Below are 21,793 nucleotides of genomic sequence, written 5' to 3' on the forward strand. Positions count from 1 at the left end.
CTAATATTGAAATAACCGTGTCTTACACAAAGCCAGCAAAAGAACAAAGCTTTTCCGGAGTTATCAGCTGACAAGATAAAACAACACCCCTCGGAGCCAAAGATAGAAACAACAACGAATAACATAACTTAAGCTACAACAAAGAAGGGTCAGATCACTACCAGAGAAGAGAGCACCACCTTACACTCAAGGACGTGCATACCTAACGAGTACACATTCATAAATAACACCAGGAGAGAAGATCATCGAGATAGACCTGAAGCACACGAACATCACCAACACATAAACCAAATCGAGAGAGGTTAAAATCCTTAACCGTCGCTGCACACATCCTTCAATCCCAACTAAGACTCGCCATTGAACCTTGATTGTGCTCTCCATGCGCCTCATACGCCCAACACCCCACATCGAAGTGTATAAAAGCTTACTGAACACGTCTTATTCACACAACCTATAGTTGGATAAAAACCACTCCAAATCCAGAACAATCACAAACAAATCTAGGTGGCAATTGACCAACAAGGAGCACTCGCTCCTAAAAACTTCTATCTACCTCCGATTCTCCTCGAAACTAGCATTCATTTTATATAGCTCCTTCCTTAAAACTAGCATTCATTTTATATAGCTCGTGAGAAAATATTATCGTTATGTCACATCATTTTTTATAATAAAAGGTGAAAACCTGATAAAGAGACTCAAATATTAAAGCCTGCCTACTGTTTGTTAAATCTGCTGAACCTTATTATGGATATTACTCATATCGTGTTTCGATTTTTAGATAAACTAGATTTACATTTTATGAAAACAAAACAGCTTTTCAAGAAAATTTAAAAGACCGTTTCCTCGAGACAAGCGGATTCTCAGTCCTCGAGACAGTCAGTGGAAAACAACATACACTCTCTCTCCTCTTCCAAAAGAACCAAGAAAAAAAAAAAAAAAAAAAGCCAAGAAAGCCATTATTACAAAAGCAAAACCACACTCTAAAAAGCCACTCACTAAAAACACTGGTCAGTAAACAGAGAAGAAGAACAAGCTATGTCGTCTCACTCCTCTATCTTCTTCTTCTCTGACCTTTAAACAAGCAAAAAAACCCCTAAAATCTCCAAATCCATACTATCAGTTCTTACAATGATGCTTCAAAGAAGCTGCATTGTACTTTTCTCACTTTCTCTGTTTGTTCCACACATGGGTTTCGCCATGCTCAACAAAACTCTCCTTCTCATACCACATCCCGACCCAGAGCTAGTCGCTCATGATGTTCATTGGTACGCATATTACATTTCCTCTTCCGGATCTACATTTTGTCAGGGATTTTTAGTTTCTTTAATGTAACTTGAAAAGCTATTCTAGTGTATTCTTCTGAATCTTGGGTTGCTCAGTCTCTGGTTTTTTCTTCTTAATCTCCTTTCTGCCGTACCGACTGTAATTATCCGGTTTAATAATTTCACAGGAGGGTTAATGCCTCTATATGGAGACGTCAAGCTATGGATACGACGGACCAGGCCGGTTCAAACCAGTGCTTCACGGGTAACCCAATCGATGACTGTTGGAAATGTGACACAAACTGGCCTAATAACCGACAAAGGCTAGCCGATTGTGGAATCGGTTTCGGACAGTATGCCTTGGGAGGCAAAGGCGGCCGGTTTTACTTCGTCACTGATTCCTCCGACGATGATGTCGTCGACCCTAAACCGGGCACTCTCAGGTACTTTTTGTTAACCAACTAAACCGGATTTCATTTAAGAAAGTCTTGTATAATCAGACAAACAATGTGTTGTTTTTTAGTGGTTCAAGACAAATATATCATCTTTAATACTCTTAACAACACTATATACTTTACTTGATAAACATGTCATTAGTGTCTAAACCCTCTACATATACACTTTTAAAATCCAATGTGAAATAAGATTCTGTCTAAGCTCCATCTATTTAGCTACTCGCAGTGACTCTTTTTACTCACTCTCACTCTCTTTTGTCATCTTTTATTCACATGCCCCCACACCAATCTATCACGTACATGACTTTTTCAACACCACTTGTGTACATTTTCTAGACAAGATAATTTACAAATAAGCCCTCCATTTTGTGGTAAAACTCCTAAAACGTTTGATTAATTGCCCCTTTATTATTATTATTTTTGGCTAAACCAATTGATTATTGTTTTGAAAGATAGAAATGCAATGTTGATGACGATGTTTATAGATTAGCGTTACTACATACATTACAGTTTTAGCGTTGTTCTTTGAAATGTCCCACCCGGTTCACATGTTAGATAGCCAAAGTAGGTGGAGCCTCGCATGCAAGAACAGTTCTAAAATACTAGTACTACTTAAGCTACTAATCAATCTGGTCTACACTTCAACCAAGATAATAATATGATAAATCTAGACAATAAACAACCACAATAAAACAAAATGTATTGGGACCTCCAAAGTTTTTGAATTATTTGGGGAATCTTTACCAAATGTCAAAGGAATCGGGTTTACAATGTGAAAATACTTATCTATTGGTCTCTACTTTTAAAGCATTTGTAATTAAAACCTTTTCCTTTTTGGTGGCAGATATGGAGTGATACAAGTAGAGCCACTGTGGATAGTGTTCCCAAGCAACATGATGATAAAATTAAAGCATGAGCTAATATTCAACAGTTACAAGACTCTTGATGGAAGAGGGGCTAATGTTCATATTGTTGGTGGTGGTTGCATCACCCTTCAATATGTCTCCAATATCATCATTCACAACATTCATATCCACCATTGTCACCCATCCGGTAATTTATACTCCTTTTTTTTACGGCCAATAATTGTTATTTTAACCTTTTAACCTTTTAACCTTTTCTTCCCAAAGATAATTATTGCCCTGACCAGAATATTTTTAGTAGGTCCCTTTTGGTGTACATGTTTTCCTTCTCATTCATTGGTGTTTTCACACGCAAACACAGAAACTATGTGTATTGAATTCTCAGCATATACTGATTATTCATAAAGGCATTGTTATAAATAGTAAACATTAAATTCGTCCCTCTTGAAATGAAATGTATTAGCATTTACTGGTTGATTCATAAAAGCATTCTCCTACGCTTTTGCTAGGGAATACTAACATACGGTCAAGTCCAACGCACTACGGATTAAGAACGGAATCGGACGGTGATGGTATCTCCATCTTTGGATCAAAGGACATATGGATCGACCATTGTTCTCTATCAAGATGTAAAGATGGTTTGATAGATGCTGTGATGGGATCCACAGGGATTACAATATCGAACAACTTCTTCTCACACCACAATGAAGTCATGCTTCTTGGTCACAGCGATCACTACGAGCCAGACAGTGGCATGCAGGTCGCACACAGACACATGCTAACTAGTCCATAATTCCTTTTACAATGACTAATTATTTTACTTTATACTTACTAGAATGGGATTTAATGTTTTGGAATGTTTGTGTGATTTTTCAGGTAACCATTGCATTTAATCACTTCGGAGATAAATTGGTACAAAGGATGCCTAGGTGTAGACGTGGATACATCCATGTGGTTAACAATGATTTTACTCAATGGGAAATGTATGCGATTGGCGGTAGCGGTAACCCAACTATTAATAGTCAGGGTAACCGCTATACGGCCCCAACCAACCCGTTTGCGAAAGAGGTAACAAAATCCATTTGGTTCAACAAAGTTGGTTAGTCCATTTTAAGTCATTTGATAATTATAACAATACATCAAAAGATTGTTATAGGTTAATGTATAATACAATATTGTTATATTATGTATTGCGTAGGTGACTAAAAGAGTAGAAACGCCTGATGGCGATTGGAAAGGGTGGAACTGGAGATCGGAGGGAGACATCTTGGTTAATGGAGCGTTCTTCGTGGCATCTGGAGAAGGTGCTGAGATGAGGTACGAGAAGGCGTATAGCGTCGACCCTAAATCTGCCGCGTTCATCGACCAAATCACATTTCATTGCGGCGTTCTTGGCGTTGGTGGCAGGTTTGAAGTCTCTTACATTATGACTCATACTATTCACTCACTGTTAGCCTTTTCTTTTTGACAAAGATATTATCATTTTTAACCAAAAAAAAAACACTTTGAATCTTATATTTATGTCTATGTACTATTTTTGTTTGAATTATTTTGTTTTCTACTACTTTTGCCTTTAACTTTTTCTTCTTTTTTATTTTTATCTTATTTCTTTTTCCCACTATTTCAAAATCATCGCTCATTAGCCTTAAAAAGTCAAATGGAGCTGATTGAGGAGGTTTGATTTGTAACAGGAATAACAATTTGGGGATGTGGACTACTACTGGATCCGAAGGTAGTGGCGGTTTAGATTCTTATAATGACTACAACGATGAAATGTCTGGCACCTGTTCAACCAACCGGTTATCTTTGTCGGTTATTGTTATAGCTTTCATGTTCAATTTGATGTCATATTTGTTCATGTTGTTGTAACGTGAATTTACCAATTTTATCAAGGAACAAGAAAAAAATTGTTTCCAAACTCACTTTTGTGTATTAATTTCTTGTAATGCCCATGTTATTTCTTTCAAATTTTCTTGAAAATGTGAAGGTGAATTCAGTTTACCATTTTAGCAAAGGGAAATATTTACATTTTCTTTTTGTATATATGACCAAAGCCAGATAATTTTTTTTTTTGAATTATTAAGAGGTTTTGAACCAAAGTTAGTAATCTTTCCATACCTAAAACTACAATATTATGTAATATTAATTTTGTTTCAACGGATGTTGTTTAATATAAACAAAAGTATAATTAATTTTATAATTTTACATAAGCACCACGTGTGTCTTGTATGTCATATTGTGTAGATATGTAAGCATGATGTTGTGGTATTCCTATCCTCTTTAGTTACATAAATAACACAGATTATATATTATCTTCTTCCTTTTCTATTTTCATAATTTTATACAAGAGGGCATTCCATACATGCATCTACACTTGATACTAGGGCTCCTTGTTTCGTCGCCGCAGGTACGGCGGCTGCGGCTGCGGCTATGATTTTCCCGTAAGTTTGTTCGTTTCATTGACGCGAGTACCTGCGTCTGCGGCTGCGGCCGAACGCAGCGTCGCGCGTCAGACGCAGAAAAAAATCAGCAGCCACGACTTAAATACCGCGTCTGCTTAACCTATTTACGGTTTTGCCCTTAACCTAATTCAGTAACTAAAGTGTAACTCTTTACCTTGTTGATGAATGTGCTCTGTCTTCATCTTGTTTCCATTTGTAAACATTTATACATCATGCGGTACTGGTTTGAAAACGACCAGATTGGTTGAACTTGATGTCCTAAACTTGATGGAATGTCTATAGCTTTGCCAGGTTTTTTTTGTCTCTGATGCTCTGCTTCTAAGATATTCTGTGTTCTAGTTATTGACTCTTTTCTCTCTTCTTTTTTGCAGGCTCTGTCATCTCAAGCTCACTCTCTACCACTGTTCCTCTCACTTTTTAAGTGGCAAAAGATGTAAGGCTCTCTCACACTAGTCTTGCTTGTTATATGTATGGAACTGTATTGCTTTATGGAGCACATGATACGAAGGTCTTGACTCATTGTGCGAGGAATGAGGCTTCTTTCCCACATCCTCCTCCTGGAAAGTATTATCTAGTTGACTCCGGATATCCGACTAGGACGGGGTATCTTGGTCCGCATCGGAGTATGCGATATCATCATGGTCAGTTTGCTAGAGGACGACCACCAGTTAGTGCACGAGAGTTGTTCAACCGAAAGCATTCAGGATTGCGATCGGTGATTGAGAGGACATTTGGAGTATGGAAAGCAAAATGGAGGATTTTGGATCGTAAGCATCCAAAGTATGGTCTGGTCAAGTGGATTAAGCTTGTGACAGCGACGATGGCTCTACACAACTTCATACGTGATTCACATCGGGAAGATCAAGATTTTGTACAATGGCAAAGTGATGATGATGGAGAAGGAAAAAAAGAAGCAGAAGGAGCTGATGGTGATGAAGAAGAAGGAGAAGAAGGTGATGATGATGATGATGGTGGTGGTGGTGGCAGTGGTGGTGGACATATTGTATATGAGCCGACCGGTGATAGAGCGATGGAAGCTTTGCGTAAGAGCATCACAGATGAATATGGTAGAGGTCGTTTACCGTATTAAATGTTTTAGTTAATGATTTTTTTTCTTATAACTTTGATTATCAGTTCTATGTGTTGTAGAAACCAATGGCTGTCTAAAACAATAACACTGGAAACTTTAATACTCACTTTGTGTTCAAATAATATATGGTGTTAGTTGCAACGTCCTTGTCTCTAATATAGTACATCTTCAATTTTGATTATAGAATTCGATTGTGAAACACATGATTTAGACTGGTCATGTTCACTAGAATAGGATATGATTTTGAAAACCTGCAGCTACTTCTATAGAACTAGAACAAGAAAAGGAGATGAGTTATAAGATATCACGAACGAGAATGGAGATTAAAGCTGAATTTTGTTTTTGTTAAAGGGTTACTTAAACCAGATTTATACTTCATAAAATTCATAAAATTAAAATATGAAATAAATGAAAATTGCGTCTGCGGCAACCAAACGAACAGAATTAAATCTACTTTCTGCGTTTGCGGCTGCGGCTGATGCTGCGGCAATGTCCTGCGTTTTTGAAACGAACAACAAGTTGCGGCTGCGTCTGCGGCTGAGTCTGAGTTTGCGGCTGAGCCTGAGTCTGCGGCTGCAAAACGAAAAACAACCAAACGAATGACCGCAACCGCAGACTCAGACTCAGCCGCAGACGCAGCCGCAGGAACCTGCGTCAATGAAACGAACCGCCCAACTATATAAGTATATATTAATTCAGAATATTTTAATTTATATATTAGAGATTACATACTTTTCCCAAATATAAATTTAATATCAACATTAACAAACCATTTGGCTCAAAAGTACACCAAACAACTAATTTAATTCATATTAAAGATAGAACCCATCAACCAATAATGTTGATGACAAAAGTAATAGTAGTGTTTTATCCGTTGGAGCATGAACACGTGTTTGCTGTTGTATATATATAACAAGACCTGACATACACAACTGTGCTACATTTTATTTATTTTGTTATGATGGGTATGCTAGCTTTATATTTTTCTTGTTTAGTTATAAGCACAGAAGATTGTATGATTATTTGAAGCTAAACTTACTATTCAAATTTCATTTTGGAAACTACTTAAATTGATTTCAGTTGTACATAATTGACGCATTGTAAGCTTGGAGATTGGGGTAATAACTGAGCTCACTATAGAACTTTCGAATTCAAAAAACTCAATCATATGACAAGTCAAGAAAGATATTCATCAACATCAACTTTTTTTTTTAATCGAATATCAACATCAACTTTTAGAGACGTTTTCATCACATAATCAAGAACACAAATTATTGAATTATGACCATAGAGAGCATGAAAACTCTTCAAAGTCCCTAGTCTCTTGAAACCACCAAGAACCAACGTTAATATTAATATTGTTTTCACTGCTACTGCTGGTACGGTCTTCTAAAAAATTTGCGTCACTTCGGTCTGTAGAAATTTCTGATATCCAATCCGAAATCCGATTTTCGTATGGTGAATTCATAACACCAAAGCTCTCTCTTTCGCAAATACCACCATTAGTTTCTTTATCACTCTCCATATTTTTCTGCTTAGATTCCTTCACAGGTTTATCAAAACCATGTTCTTGAGTCGTTGTCCTTGTCCATGCTATCTCAGTTTCCTTATACTTGTGAAACAATTCTTCTCCTGGATTTTTCCTCCAGTCAATGATCTTATCTGCAGCATAATACATCATTTTCTTATTTAAAGGTGATATGAAATTAACATATGCACAACTATATATTAAAGATAGATAAAAGTATGCCTACCATAGTTTTGAGCTTCTAATTTCTTTCTAAAATGAGTCCTGTAATAATTCTTAACTTCGTTGTCAGTCCTACCGGGTAATCTCCTTGCAATCTTTGACCACCTATTGTTATACTTATTTAGTTCAAACTGAAAAAAAATACAATCATTGAATTAAAATATCCAAGTTTTTTCTTTTATTTTGCCTCTTACTTGTTACCCCATTGACTATGAAGCTGAAAGATGATAGTTTCTTCTTCTTGGCTCATCGGTCCACGCTTCAGACTTGGATTCAGATAGTTCATCCACCTTAGCCTGCAACTCTTACCACTCCTCTTCAAACCTAAGTATGAACAAAACAAACAAATAAACATTATGCTTAGATAAATGGAAACTTTTTATTTTTCGAAAGTGTCACAAGAAAGTTTTCAGACTGTACCAGAAACTCTTGCTAAAGAATCCCAACGACGTTCTCCCAAAAGGGTAACGAACTTCACTAGCCGTTCATCTTCTTCTTCGAGCCATGGACCTCTACGGAGCGTTTCTTCCTTCTTGTAATCCATTTTTGTTTTTGTGTTAACTAAATTCTTTCTAAATTTGTGCTTTTAGCTTGAGAGCTTTTGTCTTTGCTTAAATAGTAAAGTCAAGAGTTTACCCGAATTGGGAAATGTTCAAAAAGCTGACAAACACAAATAAATTAGTGGATAATAACATCATGCATCAGTTAGGTCTTGGCTTTCACTCTTGGTCATCTTTATCAAGTCATAGATTATAGATTTGGAGTAGGTTCCAAGTATCTCTTATTTTTTTTATATAATCACCAAGTTATGAATTATATATATCTTTTCTTTTCAGGGGTTATGGCTTACATCACCTTAGAAATTCAATTATTTATTCAAGTATCCAATTTGAAATTCAATTTCTTAAGGGTTTTTGAAAAGAAGATGAAGTATTTAATTGTGGTTGAGATAAAAAGATAAAACAAGATCTTTCTGTATCTTCTCTCCACCAATTTCGAAAGTGTAAGCCAACGAAGCATTCTTAAGTTTGATTAACTAAATCCTTAACTCATTTTGTTGTCAGAGAGAGTTTAAACTCAACGCATCTAACTATCTGAAGAAAATTTAAAGAGCAGTGAAAAGTTGTGAACTGCAGGCCAAAAATAATGATTCTTTCCGGTTTAAGAAATTCATTCTGAGGAAGAAACAGAGCCATAAGATATGATATGAAGCCTTGTCATGGAAGAAAACTCTGTTGAATCAAAACTTTCTCCTCTGGAAGATCAATAACTTTCTAAGTACTCAGAAAGCAGTAAAAAAGAAAGAAAGCACAAGTGTAACTGTAACATATTTGTTAGAAACTTAGGATATGAAAATTCCAGTAATTAGCATTGGTCAAATGGCTTAAAGGGCAAGTAAAAGCAGAAACAAATGCATCTTTTTGAATACCGTAGCTTGGATCTTTTGCTCTGTGCTGTCTTATGAGCTTAATTTTTCTCAGGGCTATCTTATGGTCTATTCTAGACCGGCCCAAGTATCTTTCTTGACGTGGGAGGCGTCCAATGATCGAATGTTTACTTTTTGATCACCTTTTTTTTCATGCATACAATTCGAACGGTGGTGGCCGTTCAATGACCCATGAGGCCATGAATCATATCACCAAACCGGACGAATAGCTGCAGATCACCCTGTTGTTTTATTTCACTTGTAAATTCAATTTACCATGTGTTATTTGGTTGCAACTGGAATGCTAAATTATGGAATGAAATTATTTTTCCATAGAATTCCAAAAAATATTTACATGTTACATGGAAAACTTTTTAAAATTAATTCCACATATTCCAAAAATAGAATAAAACTTTTAGGCAGTAACTAGGATAAATGGGATAGAGAGTAGATGAATAAGATGAATGGAATGCAGTAGAAAAATGGAATAGATCTATTCTATTTATTCCTTAACAAAATTGTTATGGAATTGTTTGCTTTCGTTGCAACTGGAATTGTTTGATTTGGTTGCAACTGGATTAACCATTTTTGGAATGAAATGCTTTGGAATGATCAATTTCATCAATTCCATAAAAAAATTATCATTTAACATGAATGAAATGAAATGCTCATTCCATCAATTCCAAAAAGGTATAATCGAAATACAAAGTAAAACATTCAAAAATAATTTAATAAGGAATTAATGGAATGAATTCATTTCATTTTTCTACTACATTCCATTCATCTTATTTCATTCCTCTCTATTCCATTTTGGTTGTAACTGGTAAATCAAGAAAGGATTACAAGGAATAGAAAGAAATAGAATAAGATGAATAGAATGCAGTAGAAAAATGGAATGAATTCATTCCATTTATTCCTTATCAAAATTGTTTTGGAATGTTTTGCTTTGTATTTTGATTAGAATTTTTTGGAATTGATGGAATTTTTTATGGAATTAATCATTCCAAAGCATTCCATTCCAAAAATAGTCAATCCAGTTGTTGTCTTTGTCTTTTTTATTTACCATTTACAACCAAAGAGAATAATTCCATAACAAATTTGGCTATGAATGAAATGAATGAACTTCATTCCATTTTTTGATGTATTATATTCCTGTCATTCCATTTATTTTAATTACAGCATGTAACTAGATTACTTATTTTTGGAATAGAATGCTTTGAAATGATCAATTCCATAAAAAAAATTACCATTTAACATAAATAGAATGGAAGTAACATTTTTTGATAAAATCTAATTTACAATATCAATAGCTTTTAACATTTTTTTATAAGTAATGTTTTCACATTTTTTTAGTGTATTTGAAAACTATATAATACTATTATTTTATATTAATATTAAATTAGAAAATTATCTAAGACATTACTTAATTTTGTTTTTAATTATTTCAATCCATTTCATTACAATTTTTTGATAAAATATCTATAATTTATCTGATTAATTTTGTGATATATAATTTGTAGTATCTAAACCCGCAAAATATTTATACTTATTTTCAACTTTTTATAAAAAATTTGAGTCGTTTTAAATCAAAATCATTTTTTAAAAGATAAATAAATGTTATTAAAAAGATAGGACCTAATGTTTTATATTTTTTGGAGACAATGTTAGTTATTGTGTTGTTTGGAAACATATTTAGTAGTATAATGTTATTTTCCATAATTAAAAAAATAAATTTAGCTATATAATCGAAGTGTTTATTTAATTTAAAAACTTACAAAAAAGTTGGACCATGAGAATGGTTTTGTTTTAATAAGTAAGATTCCAGTGATTAAAACCGACCTATTTTTTATACCCTTTTTTCTTTTGCCATAAACAATTTATATGATGATTAACAAGATTTTATTAACTAAAAATGGGTCTTAATTTGAAAAATAAGATTCAAATATGTAGTAAATGGATACTCATTGGATATCTTAACAATAAAATTAAAGAAAATTAGGAAATTTAGAAAAGAAAGATAAGTGTCTCAAGATGAGATATATTTAACTATCACAACAAATGTCTATATTAGTGGTTTTGTCGCTTAAAATTTATATTTAACTAGATGATTAGATTATATTAAAATATTAATATTTTTTATTAATATCTCAAATCTCTAGAAACACAAAGATTTATAAGAATAATTTTTCTTATTGCTTTAGAAACTTTTCAAAAGTAAAGCTCTCAATGTTTCTCTTAGATCTTATGGAATAACACTTCAAGATACCTATATTTTGAAATATAGGATATGAAAACACAAACCAAATTTAAAAAAAAAAATATCTTTTTCTACTATAGATTTTTCTTTTTGTGTTTATCTCCTAACATATTAAACACTTATTAATATGTTAACTTTACACAAGTTTTGAAATTATCTAACAATATCAAGTTGTCTAGAATTTTTTTTGAGAAATTTGCCAATGTGATTGCTATAAAAAAAGGTTAAAAACCGAAGGAAGAAAAGAAAAGGAAATCTTATAAAATAAATAACTTTCCTTACAAGGAACATATTTATCTTCATCTATATAAACACACACGTGTCTGTCGATATTCTCGAAAAGAAACTTCTCTTTCAAAGATATTTTCTTCTCTCTGCGTAACTCTGTTTCTACTCACAAACTAACCATGGCTAATCAAGCTGATTCATCTGATTCGTAAGTACTCGCCGATTTCAAAGTAGCTAGACCTCTAAATTTCGTTCCATGAAGGGTTCAGCTTTTTTAGTTTAAGTTTGATCTAGCTTCGAGTTCTTATGTCTTTTTCTTTTTTGAATCTTTCAGGAAGGGGACGAAGAAAGATTTTAGCACCGCGATTCTGGAGAGGAAGAAGGCGGCAAATCGTTTGGTGGTGGATGAGGCCATCAACGATGACAACTCCATCGTGTCTCTACACCCTGACACCATGGAGAAGCTACAGCTCTTCCGTGGAGAAGTCGTGTTAATCAAGGTATGATTTTTTATTTCTAGGGTTTATCAAAAACCTTCCTTTTGATCCGTGTTAAGTTTGTAGAATGAGGATCGCTGTTGGGTCTCTCATGAATGATTCTCTAGTTGTATGTGTTGACATCTTTGTTTCCTTGCCTTTTTGGGTAACGTCTTTATGCAGGGAAAGAAGAGGAAGGATACTGTGTGTATTGCTTTAGCTGATGATACATGTGCGGAGCCAAAGATTAGGATGAACAAGGTTGTTAGGTCTAACCTTAGGGTTAGGCTTGGAGATGTTATATCTCTCCACCAGTGCCCTGATGTCAAGTATGGGAATCGTGTTCACGTCTTGCCCATTGATGATACTATTGAAGGAGTTACTGGCAATATATTTGATGCATACCTTAAGCGTGAGTGTTTCCTCGTCCTGTGATGTCAATCTATGTTGTCTCTGCAGCTTATATGTTTCTTAGTATTCTATGCAATGTTCAAAAAATCGATAGGCTGTAATTATTCTCTTTATAGAGAATCTTTATAGAGAATTATTGATTAGGCGGGCGTCTAGACCGATTTTCTGAATGCCTAGAATGTTTTTCTTTAAAAATCGTTTTGTTTAGGTCCGAAACGATCTTTAGATCACTGGTTATATGTTAACATATTGGTTTTTGCATCTTGCCAGCTTATTTCTTGGAGGCATACCGCCCGGTAAGGAAGGGTGATCTTTTCTTAGTTAGGGGAGGGATGAGAAGCATTGAGTTCAAGGTTATTGAGACCGATCCTGCTGAGTACTGTATTGTGGCTCCGGATACAGATATATTCTGTGAAGGTGAACCGATAAAGAGAGAGGATGAGGAGAGGTTGGATGAGGTTGGTTACGATGATGTTGGTGGTGTTAGGAAACAAATGGCTCAGATTAGAGAACTTGTTGAGCTTCCTTTGAGGCATCCACAGCTCTTTAAGTCCATTGGTGTTAAACCTCCCAAGGGAATCTTGCTCTATGGCCCTCCTGGCACTGGGAAGACACTACTTGCTCGTGCTGTTGCTAACGAGACTGGTGCGTTTTTCTTGTGTATCAATGGTCCTGAGATCATGTCCAAGATGGCCGGTGAGAGTGAGAGCAACCTTAGGAAAGCGTTTAAGGAGGCTGAGAAGAATGCGCCTTCGATTATATTCATTGATGAGATTGATTCCATTGCTCCAAAGAGAGATAAGACGAACGGTGAGGTTGAGAGACGGATTGTTTCTCAGCTCTTGACGCTTATGGATGGCCTTAAAGCTAGAGCTCATGTGATTGTTATGGGGGCGACCAACAGGCCTAACAGCATTGACTCGGCTTTGAGAAGGTTTGGACGTTTTGACAGGGAGATTGATATTGGTGTTCCTGATGAGATTGGTCGTCTTGAGGTTCTCAGGATTCATACCAAGAACATGAAGCTTGCTGAAGACGTAATGTTCTGTTCTACATACACTTTTGTTTACCTAGTCTGTTTGTAATAACTGACATGATTTTCTCTTAATCAGGTTGATTTGGAAAGAGCATCCAAAGACACACACGGGTACGTTGGTGCGGATCTTGCAGCGTTATGCACTGAAGCTGCTCTCCAGTGCATCAGAGGGAAAATGGATGTGATTGACATAGAAGACGAAGAGATAGATGCTGAAATTCTCAATTCTATGGCTGTGACTAATGAGCATTACCTGACAGCCCTTGGTAACAGCAATCCTTCTGCTCTACGTGAAACGGTTAGTTCTATGTTTCAGTTTATTATTGGTTTACGGTTTCTCAGTCTATTTTGGTACTATATCATTCTTATTAAACTGTTATTTTCTCCTTCGTCTAGGTTGTTGAGGTGCCTAATGTTTCTTGGGTGGACATTGGTGGTCTTGAGAATGTCAAGAGGGAACTCCAAGAGGTAAAACTAAGAGTTTCAATTAGTTTTGTACATTCGGTTTTCGGTTCGGTTTGGTTAATTTGGTTTTTAGTTTTTCGGTATCAAACTCGGTTCGGCTTCGGTTTGGGTATTAACATTCAGGTAACTAGGTTCATTGGTAATACGGTTTATACATAGTATCTTTAAAATATTTGGTTAGTTAAAAACTAAATATAATTAATATTTTCGATATATAAACTGTATTTTAAAAATTCGGGGGTCCTAAGATCTGTTTGGCTATTTTAAAATTTTGATTCGGTTCTGGTTATTTCGGTGATTAGTTCGAGAAGTTTCAACAATTCAATATCCTTTTCGGTTTTTGACTTGTGAGTATAGACTAATCTATTCATATTTTTGTTATGTTTTTAGACTGTTCAATATCCAGTGGAGCACCCTGACAAGTTCGAGAAGTTTGGTATGTCACCATCTAAAGGAGTCCTTTTCTACGGTCCTCCCGGTTGTGGGAAGACCCTTTTAGCCAAGGCCATCGCCAACGAGTGCCAAGCCAACTTCATCAGCATCAAAGGTCCGGAGCTCCTCACAATGTGGTTTGGAGAGAGTGAAGCCAACGTCAGAGAGATATTCGACAAAGCACGCCAGTCCGCTCCTTGTGTTCTTTTCTTTGATGAGCTCGACTCCATCGCCACTCAGAGAGGGAACAGCGTTGGAGACGCAGGTGGTGCAGCAGACAGGAGATGGATGGTATGTCTGCTAAGAAGACTGTCTTTATCATCGGAGCAACGAACAGACCAGATATCATTGACCCTGCGCTTCTTCGTCCTGGTCGTCTTGATCAGCTCATCTACATTCCTCTCCCTGATGAGGAGTCTCGTTACCAGATCTTTAAGTCTTGCTTGAGGAAATCTCCGGTTGCTAAAGATGTTGACTTGAGGGCGCTTGCTAAATACACTCGAGGCTTTAGTGGTGCGGACATCACAGAGATTTGCCAGCGTTCTTGCAAGTACGCGATCAGAGAGAACATCGAGAAGGTATGTAGTTCTGGTAATGACATTTACTCTTTCAGTTTTCTTTTCTTGCACGGCACTTATAATTTTTGTTTTTGTGTTTGTTTCCTTTTTAGGATATTGAGAAGGAGAGGAAGAGAGCAGAGGCACCAGAAGCAATGGAAGAGGATGAGGAGGAGATTGCAGAGATCAAGGCTGGCCACTTTGAGGAATCAATGAAGTACGCGAGGAGATCAGTGAGTGATGCAGACATTCGCAAGTACCAAGCATTTGCTCAGACTCTCCAACAGTCTCGTGGGATTGGAAGTGAGTTTAGGTTCCCTGAAGCGACAGGGACTGGAGCCACCGCCACCACTGCTGGTGGAGCTGACCCGTTTGCTAATGCGGGAGGAGTAGCCGAGGACGATGACCTCTATAGTTAAATACATATGATTGATCACAGACAGTCTCTTGTCGTCTGTACATTGTTCTCCTGATAAACCTTTTCACTGGTTTTTGTTGGTTTTTTATTTAGTGTTTTTGTATATAAATAATTAGTGAGAATCTATTATATCATATGAATTAATGATGACATAATTACAGATAAATGGGATTCCAAAGTTCCATTGATTGACCATGTAATTTCTAACTTCACACTCCTAACAAGTTGGGCCTTTGTCGACTTGATTTCGATTCTGTATCGATTATGAATCAAGATTGTAAATTTTAGTTGGGTCTTTATACACTGATTTTGAGGCCTGTATCGGTTATGTATCCCCACATGATGAAAATTGAGAAGAAGTTAACTTTTTGTTGTTTTGTTTTGTGGTGGGTAAATTTAATATGTGAAAACGAGCAGGCTTTTACCATCTCCCCTGGCTCTGTCTGGCGGGTCCGTCCATCTTTCTTTTGTCAACCGGAAAAAAAATTAATTGGACCTGCCTGGTCCTTTTGGCAGACAACGATAATTTGTTGTCATCTCTAGGCTCATAGCCTGGTGGTCCATTTACCAAACGACATAACACAATTTGTGCTCATCTCTCAAACCCATCTCAATTTTTCCCATGATTGAATGAGTCTTGGAATCTTTTCATTATTTCAATTATGAATTTAAAGTGTTCATGATGAATCTTTTGAATTTTGTATTATATAGAACATATGTTGAACTTCAGTTAGTTGTGTAACTAGAAGTTTGCAACTAGATATTTTTTTGGCGAACTTTTTCAAAATGGTTTATAATGAGGCTCTAGTTAATATCTTTTTTTAAAGTTTGTTAGTATACACTTTAAAAACAATTATTCATCATCAATAGTTCTCTTTTGATGAAATCTACCGTAATTTTCAGAAAAATCATATAGAATATCAAATTTCTTTTTAAAATAGACTTTTGAGAGGCTAGCTACGTGTGACATTTTTTTATCTCGACTCTTCTTCAATGAGTCTTGATCTGTGACCGATGTCTTGTTAGACGTGACGAGGTTTTCCCCTATCTCTTTCTTCATTGATTTTTGTGCCAATCTGACGGATTAGTCGAAGTTCGTGTGGTTTTACTGTGGCGTGTCTCTCTCTCTTCTCCATCGTCCGTTTAAGTAGCTGGTGCAGTGGACCTATAGAAAGGTTCCATAACTCTGGTGTCTCATTGGTGTTAACAGATAGCGCTCGCTGCTCGAGGAATGTGGTGAGGCTTCCGAAGACTGTCCAAGTCAGTCATCAAAATTAGAGGCTGAATTAGGGGCTCGTACCGACAGTTATGGAGGTTTCCATGATGAGATCTCTCTCTTGAGGATGACGGTTCCCCGATCTTGTGCATGGCTCCATGACCTGAGAGACGACGAGATGGTTGTGTTCTGAAGGATTAGAGTTTGAGAGTCGGTCTAACTTTGGAACCTGCGTTTTGAAGTCGGGGAACTTCTCCATGGGACTCTATCTTTGATAGTTAACCATCGTACAGATCATGGGGNNNNTTTCCCCTTGCTCGTCGCTTCCACAATATCACCCATGATCTCCGTTTAGCTCTGATACCAAATCTAGAAATCAAACTTTGAAAATATGAATGCATGAACTCACAAGATAAGAACTCTTCTTATTAATCTTTTGAGGAAACTAACTCAAAACCTCAAGCTCTCAAACTCATAAAACTCACATTTTAGATCATCTCATGATCTCTCATTATATATCTATATATTTATCATAATCCTATTAGTAAACACATATATTTAGATAACTCTAAACTAAGATAACCCTTATCTTCTTATTCTCCAATTTCTCTTAGGAGTAGGATTGCTTCTTTCTCAAGCTATCTTCAAGCTTACTTCAACATTCTCCTTCCTAAGCTTGAAGCTTCCAGTCTCTAAGTCTTTCATGCCGATGAAATCTCTCATCTCCTTGAACTTTATTCTTCCCAATGCTTTTGTCAAGATATATGCCTTATGTTTCTCACCGGGTACGTGCTCGACTCCTATCTAACCATTTTCTACACACTCTCGTATAAAATGATATCTCTTATGTATATGTTTATTTCTTCCATGGAAGACCGAATTTCTTGTCAGTGCGATTGCAGACTGATTATCAATTCGAATGGTGACCTCTCGCTTGGTTGATCCGTGATCTCACATAATAAGTCTTGTAACCAAATGGCTTGTCTTGCGGCCTCTATTCCTGCCATGAATTCGGCTTCGCAGGATGACAAAGCAAATGTGTCTTGCTTTTGTGAACACCACGTGATTGGACTCTCTCCAAGATAGAAGATATGGCATGTCGTACTTTTCCCATCGTCTGGATCAGACTCAAAACTACTATCGCTGTAGCCTATAAGTCTTGGAACCTTTAGTGAACTCCTCTCGAATGTTAGACCATACGAAACACTCCTTCGCAGATATCTCAGCACTTGTTTCATTGCAGCACCATGTGATTTTCTTGGGCTCTGCATGTATCGTGAAAGAACTCCAACACTATAAGACAAATCGGGTCGCGTGTGGAGAAGGTAACGTGGACACCCTATGTTTCTTCTGAACCTCGTTGCATCAATCTCTCTTTCGTGTTCTGCTTTTGACAACTTTAGACCGAGTTCCATCGGTGTTTGGACAGGATTGCATTTTTCCATTCCATCTTCTTCTAAAATCTTCGAAGCATAACTTCTCTGTACTAGTGAAATTCCATTCTCGTATTGGCATACTTCTATTCCAAGATAATAAGTGAGTTTGCCTAGATCACTCATGTCGAACTTGCTTGACATGTTATCCTTGAACTCCTTGATCATCTTAAAGTTGGTGCCGGTCACGAACAGATCGTCCACGTAGACTGCAACTATTAATAGCTCGCTGTTTACCATCTTGCGATAAACCGAAGGCTCCTTAGAATATTTTTTAAACTGAAGTTCTCAGAGTATCTGGTTTAGTTTATTGTTCCACCCCCGTGGAGCTTGCCTCAATCCGTATGCGCCTTGTTAAGTTTATACACCTTTCCTTCTTCTCCTTTCTTTTCATATCCCTCAGGTTGCATAACATAAATAGTTTCCTTTAGCTCTCCGTGTAGGAACGCTGTTTTAACGTCCAAGTGATGTACCTCCCATCCATTCGTAGCTGCTAGGTTAACAAGGAGTCTTCTGGTTTCAAGTCGTGGTACTGGCGCGAAAACCTCATCAAAGTCAATTCCATGACGCTGTACATACCCTTAAGCAACTAGCCTTGATTTGTACTTGTTAATGCTTCCATCTGAGTTTCGTTTGATCTTAAATACCCACTTAAGACCAATAGCTTTGGCTCCATATGGTAACTCAAGTAAGATCCATGTATCATTCTTCTCGATGGAGATTATTTCTTCCTCACAGGCTCGTCTCCACTCCTTTGAGTCCTTAGCTTCACCAAAATTTTGTGGCTCATGGTTCAAAAACATCAATATCTCTTCACCAAGTTCTTCGGCAAGTAGAATATAATCGTCGAGGTACTTTGGTTTGTTGTGTTGTCTCTCTGATCTTCTTAACACTTGTGTTTCTTCTTCTACCATCTCTTCTTGGTCATCAATAACCACTGTTTCTTCTTCTTCGCTAGTGCCTTGTTTTAGACGCAACTGTTCCTCTTTCTCAATGTGATCATCGACTCCGTAATTCCCAAACTTCCCAATAGATATCATGAAGTCTCCAATGCTCTGTTCTTCCATGTTAACCTCACTCCAGTTCCATCCTCTCGACTTGTCAAATACCACATCTCTGCTTATCACTATTTTTCGAGTTTGTGGATCTAGTAGGTGATAAGCCTTTGATCCCGGTTCCGTTCCTAGGTGTACTAGCATTCGTGCTCGATCATCTAATTTCTTCAAGAGCTTTTTATCCACTTTTGCATATTCTATGCAACCGAAAACTCGCAGGTGCTCAATATTTGGTTTCTTGTTACGAAAACCTTCATACGGCGTCTTCTCCTTTAAAGCTCGGGTGGCCACACGATTTAGTAGATAGGTTGAGTGACGTATGGCTTCTCCCCAAAGATAGTGTGGCATATGCATATGTTTGACAATGCTTCTCGCCATCTCCAACATTGTTCTGTTTCTACGCTCCACAACTCCGTTCTGTTGCGGTGTATATGGTGCCGTTAGGTGCCGTTTGATGCTAAAACTGTCACAGAAGTCGTTAAAATCCTTGAACACGAACTCTCCTCCCATATACGTTCTGAAATTCATATTTTCTTTCATGTTTCTCTTTCTATAACTTCCTTGAGCTTCTTAAATTTGCTGAATGCTTCGCTCTTCTCCTTTATCAACATTGTCCACATATATCTTGTGTTATCATCAATAACCACAAATATGTACATATTTCCAGTTGGACTTCTCGGTGTTATAGGTCCGCACAAGTCGCCGTGGAGTAGCTCTAGTTTCTCTCCTGCTCGGTATGTGGTGGCTTTAGGGAAGGAGTGTCTCGCTTGCTTGCCAAGCAAACATGAACCGCATACTTCTTTCTCAATATTTATACTAGGGAGCCCGGGTACAAGCTCCTTTTGTATCATGCCTTTCAATGACTCGAAGTTTATGTGCCTTAACCGGGCATGCCAGCGCTTTGTTTCACTTGCCGAAGATAGATACAAACGCGCATTGCTCCTGATTCCCATGTGAACCTTGCACAGTCTGTTCTTTGATCTCTTTGCTTTCACAGGTAACTTTCCATGTTGATCGTGTATTGTTAACTATTCTCCTCGTAGCCTTATGTCACAACCCGCTTCTGTAGCTTGACCCAAACTTATAATATTGCTTTTCAAGTCAGGGATGTAATAAACGTCTATCATCTTCCCTGCTTCTCCATTCATATTTGCAAAGGAAATCGTACCCTTGCCTTTGATGTCTATCCTCGAATTATCTCCAAATCTTACTTTTTCGGTGATGGTATTTTCTATTCTCGAAAAATATCTTCGATCTCTAGTCATATGGTTACTTTCTCCATTATCAAGGTACCATATGTTTTCTCCTCCAGAATTTGTCTCATATTATTTAGGTAAGACATTCTTCTCGTTTAGAAATACCACCTCATGCATCATGAGCTCATCAGCTTCTTGTGTGTCAGTATTGTCAGCTTCATGAGTCTCCTGCAATTTGAGAAGAAGTTCCGGACATTGGACGACAAAATGGCCAACCTTGTCACATCGATAACAAGTTATCTTTGATGCATCTCTTTCAGCATATCCTCTTCCTCTATTGTATCCTTCATTATACCCTCGTCCTCCATTATAACGGCCACGTCCCCTTCCTCTGTTGTTGTAGGGACGTTTTCCGCCTCCTCTACCTCTTCCTCTAGACGAATCTCCTTGGTAGTAATTTGAATTGTCTGAGGAATGCGATCGACTTGATTGATCACGGTTGGTTTGACCACTTTGTCCGTCGTTATTTGTATACATCAGCTTAGCTTGATCTTCTTCTCCATCTTCTTCATCTAATATTCTTTCTTCGTATGCTTTTAGACGTCCAATGATGTCTTCAAAGTTTGTTTTGTGAAGGTCCAACACCTGTTCAATAGAAGCCACAATGTGTATGTATTTCTTTCGAGGTAAACTCAAGAGAAATTTCTTCACCAGCTTGGCTTCCTCGATGTTAACTCCCAACGCAGATGACTTGGAAGCGAGCTCTGATAATTTTCCACCAAAATCGTCTATACTCTCGGTTTCTTTCATCTTCAATCTATTGAACTCGATCATCAACGTCTGTAGTCTTGCTTCCTTTACTCGCTCAGCTCCCACGTATCTTGCTTTGATGGCTTCCCATACTTGCTTAGCTTTATCAAGTTCTCCTACTTGCAGGATTAATGTTTCTGGTATTGATTGAAACAACAAAGCTAGTGCTAGGTCGTTTTTCTTAATGCTCGCAGTCTTTGTCTCTATTGCTTCCCAAACCTCGTGCACCCTCAATGTGATTCTCATCCTCATAACTCATACTGTATAATTGGTTTGGTTAAGCATAGGACACTTTATTGAAGAGGACCCTCAGCTCCTCCTTCTTTCACCTTGCTCGTCGCTTCCACAATATCACCCATGATCTCCGTTTAGCTCTGATACCAAATCTAGAAATCAAACTTTGAAAATATGAATGCATGAACTCACAAGATAAGAACTCTTCTTATTAATCTATTGAGGAAACTAACTCAAAACTTCAAGCTCATAAAACTCACA

General features: G+C 37.0%; 4 protein-coding genes and 1 pseudogene across 4 annotated transcripts; 2 read left to right on the forward strand and 3 right to left on the reverse strand.

The window, feature by feature from the left end:
• Positions 1-941: 941 nt before the first annotated feature.
• Positions 942-4,532, forward strand: LOC106307708 (probable pectate lyase 12). The gene is made up of 7 exons (XM_013744739.1): positions 942-1,265; positions 1,451-1,705; positions 2,562-2,770; positions 3,090-3,340; positions 3,457-3,648; positions 3,779-3,987; positions 4,272-4,532. Exons 1-7 carry the CDS (start codon positions 1,129-1,131, stop codon positions 4,447-4,449), a joined length of 1,431 nt encoding a protein of 476 aa, XP_013600193.1. The 5' UTR covers positions 942-1,128; the 3' UTR covers positions 4,450-4,532.
• Positions 4,533-7,411: 2,879 nt separating this feature from the next.
• Positions 7,412-8,448, reverse strand: LOC106311243 (transcription factor MYB59). Its single transcript, XM_013748452.1, has 4 exons — positions 8,303-8,448; positions 8,077-8,206; positions 7,887-7,987; positions 7,412-7,794 (listed from the first exon to the last, which is right to left on the reverse strand). Exons 1-4 carry the CDS (start codon positions 8,424-8,426, stop codon positions 7,412-7,414), a joined length of 738 nt encoding a protein of 245 aa, XP_013603906.1. The 5' UTR covers positions 8,427-8,448.
• A 3,472-nt stretch (positions 8,449-11,920) lies between these two features.
• LOC106310479 lies at positions 11,921-15,589 on the forward strand (annotated as a pseudogene).
• A 2,102-nt stretch (positions 15,590-17,691) lies between these two features.
• On the reverse strand, positions 17,692-18,477 carry LOC106309110 (uncharacterized mitochondrial protein AtMg00810-like). Its single transcript, XM_013746179.1, has one exon. It carries the CDS (start codon positions 18,475-18,477, stop codon positions 17,692-17,694), a length of 786 nt encoding a protein of 261 aa, XP_013601633.1.
• Positions 18,478-20,617: 2,140 nt separating this feature from the next.
• LOC106309112 lies at positions 20,618-21,550 on the reverse strand. Its single transcript, XM_013746180.1, has one exon. It carries the CDS (start codon positions 21,548-21,550, stop codon positions 20,618-20,620), a length of 933 nt encoding a protein of 310 aa, XP_013601634.1.
• Positions 21,551-21,793: the final 243 nt, after the last annotated feature.

The sequence above is a fragment of the Brassica oleracea genome, chromosome C8 (genome assembly GCF_000695525.1).
Source record: "Brassica oleracea var. oleracea cultivar TO1000 chromosome C8, BOL, whole genome shotgun sequence".
In the NCBI taxonomy this organism is placed as follows: Eukaryota; Viridiplantae; Streptophyta; class Magnoliopsida; order Brassicales; family Brassicaceae; genus Brassica; species Brassica oleracea.